Source organism: Folsomia candida, unplaced genomic scaffold (assembly GCF_002217175.1).
Source record: "Folsomia candida strain VU population unplaced genomic scaffold, ASM221717v1 Fcan01_Sc043, whole genome shotgun sequence".
NCBI classification, from domain to species: Eukaryota; Metazoa; Arthropoda; class Collembola; order Entomobryomorpha; family Isotomidae; genus Folsomia; species Folsomia candida.
In genome coordinates, this window is record NW_019091235.1 from 569,730 (window position 1) to 582,071 (window position 12,342).

Below are 12,342 nucleotides of genomic sequence, written 5' to 3' on the forward strand. Positions count from 1 at the left end.
CGGGAAAAGCGCTTCTCTTGTAAAATGTGTGACTATGCCAGCTTCAAGAGGACAGTAGTGAGCACCCATGTGCGACGGATTCACTACAGAGTGAACGAATTGCAGTGTCACTTGTGTCCCAAGAGGTTTTTTAGCAACCCTGAATTAAGGGCACATTTAGAAGGGCACTCTAAAGTAAGGAGAATGTCAGGGTTTCCTTGTTACTTATGCCAGGTACGATTTGCAAGGGTTAGAGAGATGGAGGCGCATCTGAGACTGTGCACGGGAGAAAGAAATATGCAATTTGTTGTGCAGTGTGGTGAAAAATAACTACAGTATGATTAATGCTATCATATGTATGTATGTAATTATGTGCGTTGAGACATATGTATACATACTTATATTGTCTGCCGTCGAGAAATCAACACAATTATTTTTAAACAAATATATGACCTCATAATGATAATAGAATTTGCATGACATGAAAATATGATTTTTATATGGGTTTGAGACTGGAGTCCCGTAGGGAAATTTAAACGGGGCTCCAGTATGTCTCGAGATAATTGGAGTTTTGTCCAATTTTATCTCCTCTCTTTTGTATTTTTATTTAAAGTTTGACCTCTCCTCTCCTCCTCTTTTAATTAAATTAACTTTCAAGGTGTTCTTTTGTGATTGGTGGAGAGGAGGAGAGGAGGGTGTTCCTTTTGTAAAAGAAGCGTTCTTTTTTGGTAATATTCTCTGGAACAATTGTGCAAAGTGAACAGTGTCTCTCCAGCTACGGGAATAATAACACGTACTTTTCCCCTCGTCTCTCTGTAACACTCATAAATTTGTAATTAATGCTCTTTGTGTGACGAATAAAACGACACTACCAACCCAGTAACTAATTGTGACCACATCGCCCTTATTTACAGTTTTTACGGTCACATTTCGCCACCGCCAGTTGCACAAATAGTCACACAAACAAAAAAAAACATACAGTCCTCAATTTACGAGACATTGTCAGTAAAAATGTTATAACAAATCGAGGCAGGTTTTCTTTTTGAAATGTTTGGTGTTTCAAATAAAAATACATAAATATGCATGATAAGTGTTTTGTGGCTTAAAATATGAAGCCAAAATTTTTCGTGCAGTTTTTGGCATCCAATCCATATTTCTACGTACCTGCATAAATATGTATATTTCCTAATCAAACATAATTTACCTCAATATTTATATGTACAGAATGATAAGTACTGCCGCAGTACTTATCATGATACTGTTTATTAAAATGAGTAGATAAAACGGTTTCTGCTGTTAGCATGTAGATATATTGATTTACAAATCGTGCTCGCACTTTGCAATACAACACTGCGTGCGTGCAGAAGTTATTCGCAAAAGTGCCAATTTTTATGACTCATTTTAATTGGATTTTATTTAGTTAACATTGAATTCGTCATAAATAAAGTGCAACCAATTCATCTTACCAAAAATGCCACACATGTAAAAAAACTTCATCTTAATTTATAAATATATTTAATTAAGTACTTATATTTCTACATACATAGTTAGCAAATAATTTAAATCATGTCTACATTTTTAAGCAAAGTGTTATTAAATTCCATACCCCTAATTAATTCAGGGTCAATTTTTACATGTATAGTTCCCTTGAAAATGGACAAATGCGCAAAATTACACCTTTTGTTCACGACATGCCTTCCCCCGTCGCATCCGCTTGGCTGCTTCCTCCTCCTCCAACTCATTTATGAAGTCACACACCACCCAAATGCAGTACACGTTGATGATAAGCCCAACAGCTCCGGTCCAGTTGGTAAGCTCGTCAGAATAGGGGGATGCGAATCTCAGGAAAAATAAGATGATCTCCAGCAAGAAATAGATGGTTTGCGCGAAGAGCCAGGGTAGACACATGAACTCAATTCGCTAAAAAAAATTGCAAAAAGTGCAAAAAATTACAAGAAAATAAGAATCGTTATTTGACTTGTTCTACTACACTGTCAGAAATCAGAAGTCACGCAGGTATTATGGTACTAAAATTGTACCGGTCCGTAAAATATTCCTATCGATATGATGGTAAAACTTTAATACCGAGGGATTACATATGTTGTAACAACTCGGAATTAAGATTTTACCACAGCAGTAGCAAATTTCATGGACAGGAATACCTTTAATACCAAGTGGTATTTTAACATTAATGCCGAGAAATCAATACCTGCACGACCATATGTACCTGATTTCTAGCAGTCTTATTTTTTTCAATACAATACATATATTTATATGCATTATGTCTTATTAAAACAACTTTGGTTATAAATACATTAATACCGCTCGGTATTATTTTAACACAATATTTCTAAGAGTGTAATCGTACCTTTCCTGCCCCGTAAAACAAAATGACGGAAAAGAGCAAGGTGACGAATCCCTCTAGAATGATGTAAATGCCGAGCGCGATTAATATGCTACCTGCAAATTGGGTCTAGATTTTAGCGAATTATGTGCGTAAATATTACAAAATTCGACATATATAAATATGTTTTTCGTACCGACTGCGTTTGAAATTTTAGTCATACTCTGTTCCAAAACTCGTACGGCTTGGTTGTTGTCAGGATTGAAATGGTCCAAGGGATCGGTCCTTGGGGGCAGGGGGGTCGTGTCAAAATGAGAATCCGACGTGCTGGTCATCATACCCACGGGGGCATCACTGGGCGTGGTTCCGTTGAGGGGAAAAGTTACGTTGGCGAGCGCCATACGACCACCAGAAACGAGAACATCGATGCCACCGTAGAGACAAATTGCTGCCATAATCTGAAGAATAGGTAAAAAACCGGATTTAAAACTGTAATTTTAAAATTATACATACTTACAATGCGATGGTGTGAAGTGTAACTCTCCGATTTGGTTGAAATTTTAAAATTGTGTGGTCCAAGTAAATAAAACCAAAATTTCTTGAGACACTTTGTGTGATGGGGGGAATTAGTAAAAAATGTTAGAGGTAAAAGGTGAAAATGGGCGATTATTACCAAGCGAAGTCCATTTGAAGGAAAAAATCAGTCATTTTTCAACTTTTACCTCAAATATCTATTTTGACTAATTCCAACCATCGCAAAACTTCGTCAGGAAACGTTGGTTGTAAATATGAACTTGGACAATATAATTTTAAAATTTCAACAAAATCTTACGCTTCTTTCGAGACTTACGCTTCACACCATCGAAGTGCTAGATGACTTTAAATTTAATATATTTGTGTAAGATATGTGAAAAATTAATAATAATATTAGCGGATTTTTTTTGTCCGTACAATTTGCACAATTGCAATAACTTTCGTCCAAGTTTGCAGCGACCCACCGCAGCAGGGATGATACCATTTTGCCATTTTCTTAAGAAAAGTTTTATATAGAGAGACTTTGGAAACGATGTGTCCACTCGGTTAGGCAGGAAGTTAAGGAATGACTTGGTTTAAGAAGATGGTAACATGAAGGGCAGGATTCTTGAGCAGAATAGGGTATGTGGCTTGTATCAGTGGTCGCGGAAGGTAATTTGGGACATATAACAGACATATTTTCATAGCCAATTCTTCAAGGCTAAAGGTGCTTCAAGGATTTTTTTTCAAGGAAAAAAAACTCTTCCATTAAAAAAAATATTACTGATGGGAATGATAAAACAGGAATCGGAAGGTTAAAATACAAAATTTTCTAGAAACTGCAAGAAACTCAGAATCTCACCGATTTTACCATAAGTATAAAATTAATTGCATATGTGAATGGCTCTAGTAATAAATTCAACCAATTAATGTATCTTTAGATTAGATTGGAATTGAGAGATTGGGCGTTTTGTCATATTAATTTTGAATTATTGCTTGCGCATGTCGATGTTTTTGCACATTCAGTCCCACTGGACTGTGGGGACAAATGCGTTGCATGTCCCTACGGCAAGATTTCCGAGGGGACATTGTCCCCATGTCCACATGCTACCGCGGTCACTGGCTTGCATGTTGCAGACCGCATTCTTTGATTATGAGGATGACTAAGCCTTAGAACTAAATACATTTTATAAGTAAATATGTACACATGTGCCCTGTGAGTGTCTAATACACATTCATAGGGGCTAAACTAAAACATGTGATCGGTGTTGGGAGAATCCGGACCCCTTCCCCCTCGGTGTGACCTATATGTCCCACGTTATAAATTATTAGTACGGGAAGGACAGTCTTGACCTCTGCCCCCACTCAAATCGACTACATGCTTTTTTGCACAGTCCCATATGGACACGTGTACAAAATGCATTCTAAAAATTAGAACGTTATTATGTACACATGTACATAGGTATGTTTGTTTATATCAATGTACGCGTGTATATGAGTACATATGTACATATGTATTTATGTAAATCCGCATTTATGTAGTATGTACCCATTTCCCATATACACATTGGATCATCAACCATGATGCTCCTTATCATGATAACATGACTCATGGTCCAAGGGGCCTGGGTTGAACGTCGACACTACGTAGCAAGATAGGCTAAAAACACTCTACTACTTATCTACATATGTAGATGCGTAGACCGTATTTCTGTGAAATTGTCGAACCATATGTCATATCATAATGAAAAACTTACTCAGAAACATACTTGTAAATGCCAATCGGGCAGGAAGTTGTATTACCAAATCAATACCAATGCTGGGTATAAATATACATATGTACATACATACATACATACTGTTCAGTACTGTCATACATATTTTGTCTCATTTTAATATTTTTGTTCATTATGTAAATGTATTATGAAACTCCTCTCTCTTGTCCAATTTTGCCCAGCAAGTTCAACTTGCTCCGCACTCTCAGGCCAGCCGTCAGCCAGCACGGAAGCCAAATTAGTCACTCTTCAACAATCAATTCAATATCTTTATGAGAGTCAATTCGGTCCTAATTTGTAAACCATTAGATTTTCCTTGACCATTAAATTGTAACTTAACATCAAAATTAAAACGCCCCCATTTGTGCTCTACACATTATTAAACATCAAAGTTTTCCACTATTCACAATAACATACATACCATCCTCATCCAAAGTCACACAATTACCATTCACAGACCACACCCTTCGTCACATACATATATTCAGATAGAGAAACTTATGTACGGCGCTGGGCGTTTAGCTTTTTCGAAATAAATGTATGTATGTAAAATGATTTCATGGAAAGAACAGTAATAAAAGTACATACATAAATACAGATATCTGAGTCTCATAATGTGCCTTGTGAGGTTTTTAACAGTGTAAATATACATTTATTTATTTATATATCTCCAATAAATAAGTAAGTAACTCAGGGATGTGCCTACACATACCTATTTCATAACTACACTGTAAGGAAAATACCTATATGTATAATACCCTCATTAAATATATTGCATATTTTTAATACATCAGTATAAGTTTTATTCAATTACCTAAGTATAGAATTGTATTCGCATATAATTTACATAAGTGCAGATATTAAATATGTCATTCGCAGAATAAAAGCTTGCTACATACTTGTATGTACATATAGTACAACAATGGTTGTCAAGATTGGTGATTCCAGCTGAATCCATGAATTCTAATTCCTGACAAATTTTTAACAAAAGTCAAACATAATGAACAATTCATAATTTATATAACCAATTATATGGATGTATTTGCAGTGATTTGCATAATTACGTATCATATCTCCCCGAAAACTTGTACATCATAGGTACATACATACAACAATGGGATGAGCTTCAGGCATTGTTAACTTTTTCTGTGCATTTATTTGCACGAACACTACAAAAAAATCGAATTAGCAAGAATTAGATAAGAAATAATTATCTATTATTAATAACTCTGCACGCAATTCTTTAATTGATGGAGTATGTATGAATGTGCATATGATATTAATTTGACAGTTGTGTAGAGTAGCTCGTATAAAAGGAGGTACAAGTGTGGTCACCATAGCATTAATACGATTTGATTACCATTTTTACAATTTTGTTAAAAGCTAATTTTAATAAAAACCAAAAATTCCCAAATTTCTGGAACTTATCCAAGAACAAAAATGAATTATAAAAGCGTTGTCTTGATAGTGTGCCTGGTTCTGGCTATGTTCGCTCTTACCGCGGCTGGACAGGAGGTAATACATACTAACAATGCAAGTCTTTTACGTGTACAACTCACATCGGGTTGGGACCAATTTTATTTTGTTCACCACAAAAAATAACATACCCGTATTTTTTCATTTTTCCTAATGCGCTAATTTGAGCGCGAGGCGCAAATTTTAAAACATTTTTCAGCCAAAACCTCGCTTTTTAAAAATTCTGTAAATTTTCGAATTTTAGCGCGAATCTAGAAATTCGAAGTCTCTTCAGAATGACTTACCTGACTTATGAAAAATCCAATTGTGTCGAAATTTGAATTTCAAAATTTTTTGCCAGTTTTTGAAATTCATTAAAATTATAAACTCTTTCAAATTTTTAATTTTTCAAAAAATAATGCATTTGGATTTTTCATAAGTCAAGTAAGTCATTCTGAAGAGACATGTTTTCGAATTTTTAGATTCGCGCTAAAATTCGAAAATTTACAGAATTTTTAAAAAGCGAGGGTTTGGCTGAAAAATGTTTTAAAATTTGCGCCTCGCGCTCAAATTAGCGCATTAGGAAAAATGAAAAAATACGGGTATGTTATTTTTTGTGGTGAATAAAATAAAATTGGTCTCAACCAGATCTGAGTTGTACACGTAAGACTTGCATTGTAAGTTATTGTTTAATATTTTCAAAATATGTAAATTTAGCTAACCTACATAATTCCAATCGATAAGTTTGTGAAATATTGAAGGTCATTACATAGTATCGTAAAATAATTTAAGAAGAAAAACCCCAGAGGTCAAGCAGTTTAAAAATCGAAGTTTAGCAGCGTGATTTTTCTTGACAAAGACTTAAGATGTCTACAAAATCTCGAAACCGTCGGAACTTATGTTCCAATACGAAGAATACTTTGAATACGAAGTACATAATCATGAATAGCGAATATTCTCATTATTGTGAAATATTTATCAGTAACTGACTAATGATAAATCTATCGTAAGACTAGTGGAGTTGTCCATTTCTGAAATTATTCGGCACAATTTGCTTTGAATATTTATTTTTCTCCTTGGCAAAATAATTTGTACTTACCTGCCACATACACTTTTACCGTTTTATTTAAAACTTGTTACCAATTATTGCAGTGCATCAAGAAGGGGCTCTTTTGCTCGACGGTGAAGTTGGATGGGGTCATCCAAGCCACAATCGGAGTCTGCTGTCCTGGGTTGGCCTGCAAACCTGTCGCAATTTCTGACTCGGCTGGCTTTTGCCAATAAATGGATGAATATCATGTTTTTTTTGTGTGAAATGTTTAGTATTTCATGTAATAATCAATATGAATTTGAGCCTAATACATGGATTTTGTTTATAAAAACACGCCATTATCAAAACAACCTCACTAGTAAGATTTAATTATTCATTGAATAAAAATTTTAAAGTACATAGAGGGGTAAGAAAAAGTATTGAGACACTTGGACCTAGGTCCTTTTTAAGGGTCAAAAAATGAATTTAAAAATCTCAAAATTTGGTGTAATATGCTAAATATATCGAACTCCGAAGCCACAAAGTTTCATGCCCTTAAAATTAAACATAAATTTCCTACGCCCTTTCAAAGCGACGAACTCGCGAATCGAGTTTTACGGAAGTACCAAAATTTGATTGACAAAGACTCTCAGAAGGCTTGACTACATTTCAACGGAGAAGGGGGTGGGGGTGCAAAAATTAAGACTTACACGAAAAAGTATGGAGAATCCGAAAATGTCAACCTCGAATAACCATCATGAGAAAAAACATCATAATGACCCATTTTAAGTTAAAAACGATTGAATTTATTTTCGGAAAATGTCGCTCCACCTCCATGGATGATGCGGCCAAACGGTCAAAGATAAATTCAAACCACTTTCATCATATTAAGGCCCATAAGTTGTGGGTCAAGGCGTGTACAAACAAATCTTCAGTAAACCACACGGAAGGTCAAGAAAAAATGGTAAACGCAAGACCTCACAAGCTCTACAATAAAATTTTACCAAAAAAATTAGTCACTGACGACGAGTCCTATGTTCTTAAAAACTAGCAAGAAACTCCGGGAAGGGAATTTTTTCATGACAAATATATGTCTCAAGTGAAAACTGAAGAAAAATTAAAATAATGTTGAATATTTCTGAAGAAATTTCAAATTTGGTTGGCATCAAAATGCATGGTGATCAAATGGCAGTTTGATTTTGAAAAATGAAAACCCTCCAAATATCCCTAATTTTCGCCCCAACGAAAGATGTTGGACTTCATGTAAGAAGACATACTTCCAGCTTCGTGAAACAATCGATACTTTAAGAAAATTTCGGTTCCAGTCAGTGGCGGATAAAGCCAACTCGGGGCCCCTAGGTGGGATTTTTTGCGATATTCAACGGTATTTTAAATTCTTAACTACAGTGTATCAAACAATTGAGTTACAAGTGACAACGATTGACGTTTATTTAGTAACGATATGATGTCGTGTACTTAGAGGTTCTAAACTCCGCACGCGTTTGGATAAACTCAGCCAAATACGGCATTTATAAAACCACCCCCACCCCCACCCAAATCCAGGTAGCTAGGCTAGATAGAACCTAGGTAGAAATTCTAGCTAGCTAACCTAGGTAGCTCTGCTAGCTAGCAAGGCTACCTAGGTTAGCTAGCTAGAAGTGCTACCTAGGTTCTATCTAGCCTAGCTAGCTAGGTTACCTACCTAGGTTCTATCTAGCCTAGCTACCTAGGTTCTAGCTACCCTAGCTACCTAGGTTCTATCTAGCCTAGCTAGCTAGGTTTGCTAGCTCAGCCTTCCAAGCATTCCGCGTACCTAGTTGATCTAACCTAACCTGCTCGCTTCGCTCGCTAATTACGAACTATACCCCAATATGAAATAGAATCTCACTTTGCCCCAAGGTATCTCACGTTGCCCCATAAAAATTGTGGGGGTGGATGGGGGTGGGGGTGGGGGTGGATGGGGGTGGGGGTGGGGGTGGGGGTGGATGAGGGTGGAGGTGGGGGTGGATTTAGGTGGGGGTGGGGGTGGATTTGGGTGGGGGTGGGGGTGGTTTTATAAATGCCGGCCAAATAATTCCCCGTCGCCGATTTTTAAGAACACCGAAATTCAAATGTCAGAATTTTTTAGCGATTCGAAATGAGAGCCAAAAAATAAAACTCCCTGCATATTTTTTTTAACTTTCTAATATATTTTACTGGAAACTGCAAGGTCTTACGAAGAAAATGAGCTAGGAAAATGAGCTACGACAGTGTACGATGTTTTTGACGCCCACAGAAATTTTTCGCCAAAAACGTTTTTGATGCCTACAAAATATACAATATACTGAAATATATGTACAAAAGCATATACCGTAAAACCTCTATTTATAGCCCTCTTCTAATTATAGCCGGTCTCCAAATATAGCCGGGTCTAGAGACCAAGATTTCAAAATTATAGCCGGGTCTCTAATTATAGCCGGGTCCCCAATTATGGCCGGGTCTCTAATTATGACCTGTCTTGTCCGCTGTGTCCCTGTTCATAGTCCATTCAAGAAAAATGTTACACATTATGCCAATCAACGAATAAGTTGAACTACTAATTTTTTCCTACTAATTTCAGGTTAATAATGGATATAATCATGACAGAAAATTTAAAAAAAACCTGCTAAACTTCGTTTCAAGATGTAGATTAAAAGTGAATGAGTTACTTATGGCTTATCTTGCTAAATTAGAAAACTCAAATTGAGTCAACATGACTTCTCTTTGATTTTGTAAAATCTAAAATTTTGGGCCGAACAAAATTTAGCCGGGTCTCTAATTATAGCCGGTCTCTAATTTTAGCCGGGTCCGTGACCCTCAGTTTTGGATTTTAGCCCCGGCTATAAATAGAGGTTTTACGGTATGCACTTTCTATAGGCTTTTGCATCTTTCAATTCTTTTAATTTCGCCGCGGTCGCGATTTTAGGCATCAAAAACTATTTTGGCGAAAAATTCATCTGGCTCTTCAAATGGCTCTCACTTCGAATTGCTAAAAAATTCTGACATTTGAATATCGGTGACCTTAAAACTCGGCGACGCGGAACTATTCGGCTGAGTTTATACAAATGAGTGTGGAGTTTAGAAGCTCTAAGTACACGGCATCATATCGTAGTTAAAAAAAACTTCAACGTGCACTTAATTGTTTGATACTCAATTGTTTGTACACTGTAAATATGCTAGATTTTATAATATTTTGTTTCTGTTATTTTGTGTACTATGCATGTTTAGCAAGCATATTTTGTCAAGTTAATTAAATTATGCGCTCCGACTTGATACGGATAATGAATTTGCTTAAAAAGAACTCCGATTGGCGACATTTTTAATGTCTGGTAATGTTATCGAACTATTTTAATTTGTTAGAGAAAATATTCAGTTTTTTCTACGTTGCACCGCTCCCAGAAATAAAATTACGCCAGACAGTATCGCTTTAGAAATGACTGAAGTTCTACAGTTACTTTTAATCCTAACCACTTATGGCCATCGTCTCAATAATTCCCAATTCAAAGATCGGAATCACCATGAACTAGATTGAGACAACGATTAATATAAACCGTTACAACGCATGTAACCAAGGGGTGAAAGTAGTGTGTCATACGTCAAAGTGAATATCGAATTGTTCGAAAATTTGTTAAGACTGATACTTCAGACGTGTTTCAAATTTAACAGCCGATAACCCTTTTTGTGACCTTTATATGACCTCTGAGGTCAAAATGGAGGTCACCATTGAATTCGGGGTTAAATTTCAGTTCAAATTGACATAGATATGTCCTATGACCTTTACATGACCCCTGAGGTCAAAATGGAGGTCACCATTGAGTTCGACATTGAAAAATAGTTAAAAATGATGTGTCAAATGTCAAAAGTGACATGTGACACTTTTTCGTCACTTTTCGTCACTGGGACGACGTCATCGTCCTGGGGGACGATGTACCAGTGTCCATCTTCGAACTCGTCCTGTCCACTGACGTTAGGAGTTAACGTTCAAAATTTCAAGTGTCTACGTCATTTCGTTCAAAAGTTATCGGAGCTACGGACAGACAGACAGACAGACAGACAGACAGACAGACAGACAGACATAACGATCTTATAAAGGCCTTTCATCCCTTAATAAAGAGGCCAACATAATATTTATTTGACATTTTCTACATGCGATTCCGCAAAATTTTCTGGTACTTTAGTAGCTGGATAATAAATTTGGGGGCCCCTTGACAGATATGAGACTTTTTTCTAGCCAAATTTTGTTGAAATATAATTCTTGGCACATATTTATTAAGGGGTGAAAGCCCTTTATAAGATCGTTATGTCCGTCTGTCTGTCCGTCCGTCCGTCCGTCCGTCTGTCTGTCCGTAGCTCCGATAACTTTTGAACGAAAAGACATAGACACTTGAAATTTTGAACGTAAACTCCTAACGTCAATAGAGAGGACGAGTTCGAAGATGGGCACTGTAGGTCACACCCATCAAGGTCAAAAGGTCATGAAATGTCATTTAAAGGTCAAATTGCATACATGCATCAATTTGAATTGAAATACGGATAACACACTTCTTTCACCCCTTGGTTACATTCGTTGTGACGGTTTATTTGTTATATTTCAAGAATATAAAAAAATCAGTTTTTGCTTAGGTCTCACCTCTGTCCAGGGGCACCCACATTGATTCCTGCGAAAATTTTACGGAATCGCATGCAAAAATTGTTAGAACACCAAGAAAGCACCTTCCAAGATTACATAATCCACAATGGAAATGACTCGGTTACGATTATAACCAGAATCGAACATATATATATTTGAGTCTACCACTGACTGGTTATCAATTTATAATCGACCAGTGACAAATTTATTCCAAATCGGCAAAAATAATCGTAACCTAATTACCATCAACATATATCCATAAATACTCAACTAACTACTTGTAGTTTCCCCAAACTATTTGTTATGCGAGTACTTAATAACAATTAACTTAATAATAATTTATCCGCAGTATCAGTGAATTTATTTTTCGAAATTCGTTGACCAAACTTAAGCATAGCAATATGTACACCATGCCGCACCCGGGGGCCCCCGCTGCGCGGGGGCCCCTATGTCACGCCTACCCCACATACCCTATTTATCCGCCACTGGTTCCAGTAGGAGAAAATTGAAAATGAAGTTGCAAAGTCTTCCGAAAAAACCAGTAATGGCCGGCGTGATGTAAAAAGTTAAATACGAGATGGATAATTGATTAAAGTAT

The 12,342-nt window shown here is 36.4% G+C and overlaps 1 protein-coding gene across 1 annotated transcript; it reads right to left on the minus strand.

Moving 5' to 3' along the window:
- Window positions 1-1,450: 1,450 nt before the first annotated feature.
- LOC118433153 lies at window positions 1,451-4,164 on the minus strand. The gene is made up of 4 exons (XM_035844817.1): window positions 3,275-4,164; window positions 2,520-2,781; window positions 2,348-2,439; window positions 1,451-1,899 (listed from the first exon to the last, which is right to left on the minus strand). The coding sequence occupies exons 1-4, from the start codon at window positions 3,347-3,349 to the stop codon at window positions 1,651-1,653; spliced, it is 678 nt and encodes a 225-aa protein (XP_035700710.1). The 5' UTR covers window positions 3,350-4,164; the 3' UTR covers window positions 1,451-1,650.
- Window positions 4,165-12,342: the final 8,178 nt, after the last annotated feature.

Coding starts and splice junctions, on each gene's coding strand:
- LOC118433153 (XM_035844817.1), bottom strand. CDS start 3,349: ATGGCAAAATGGTATCATCCCTGCTGCGGTGGGTCGCTGCAAACTTGG. Junction 2,782..3,274: donor TTATTGCAATTGTGCAAATT/GTACGGACAAAA, acceptor CCTATTCTTCAG/ATTATGGCAGCAATTTGTCT. Junction 1,900..2,347: donor TGTTTTACGGGGCAGGAAAG/GTACGATTACAC, acceptor AATTTTTTTTAG/CGAATTGAGTTCATGTGTCT.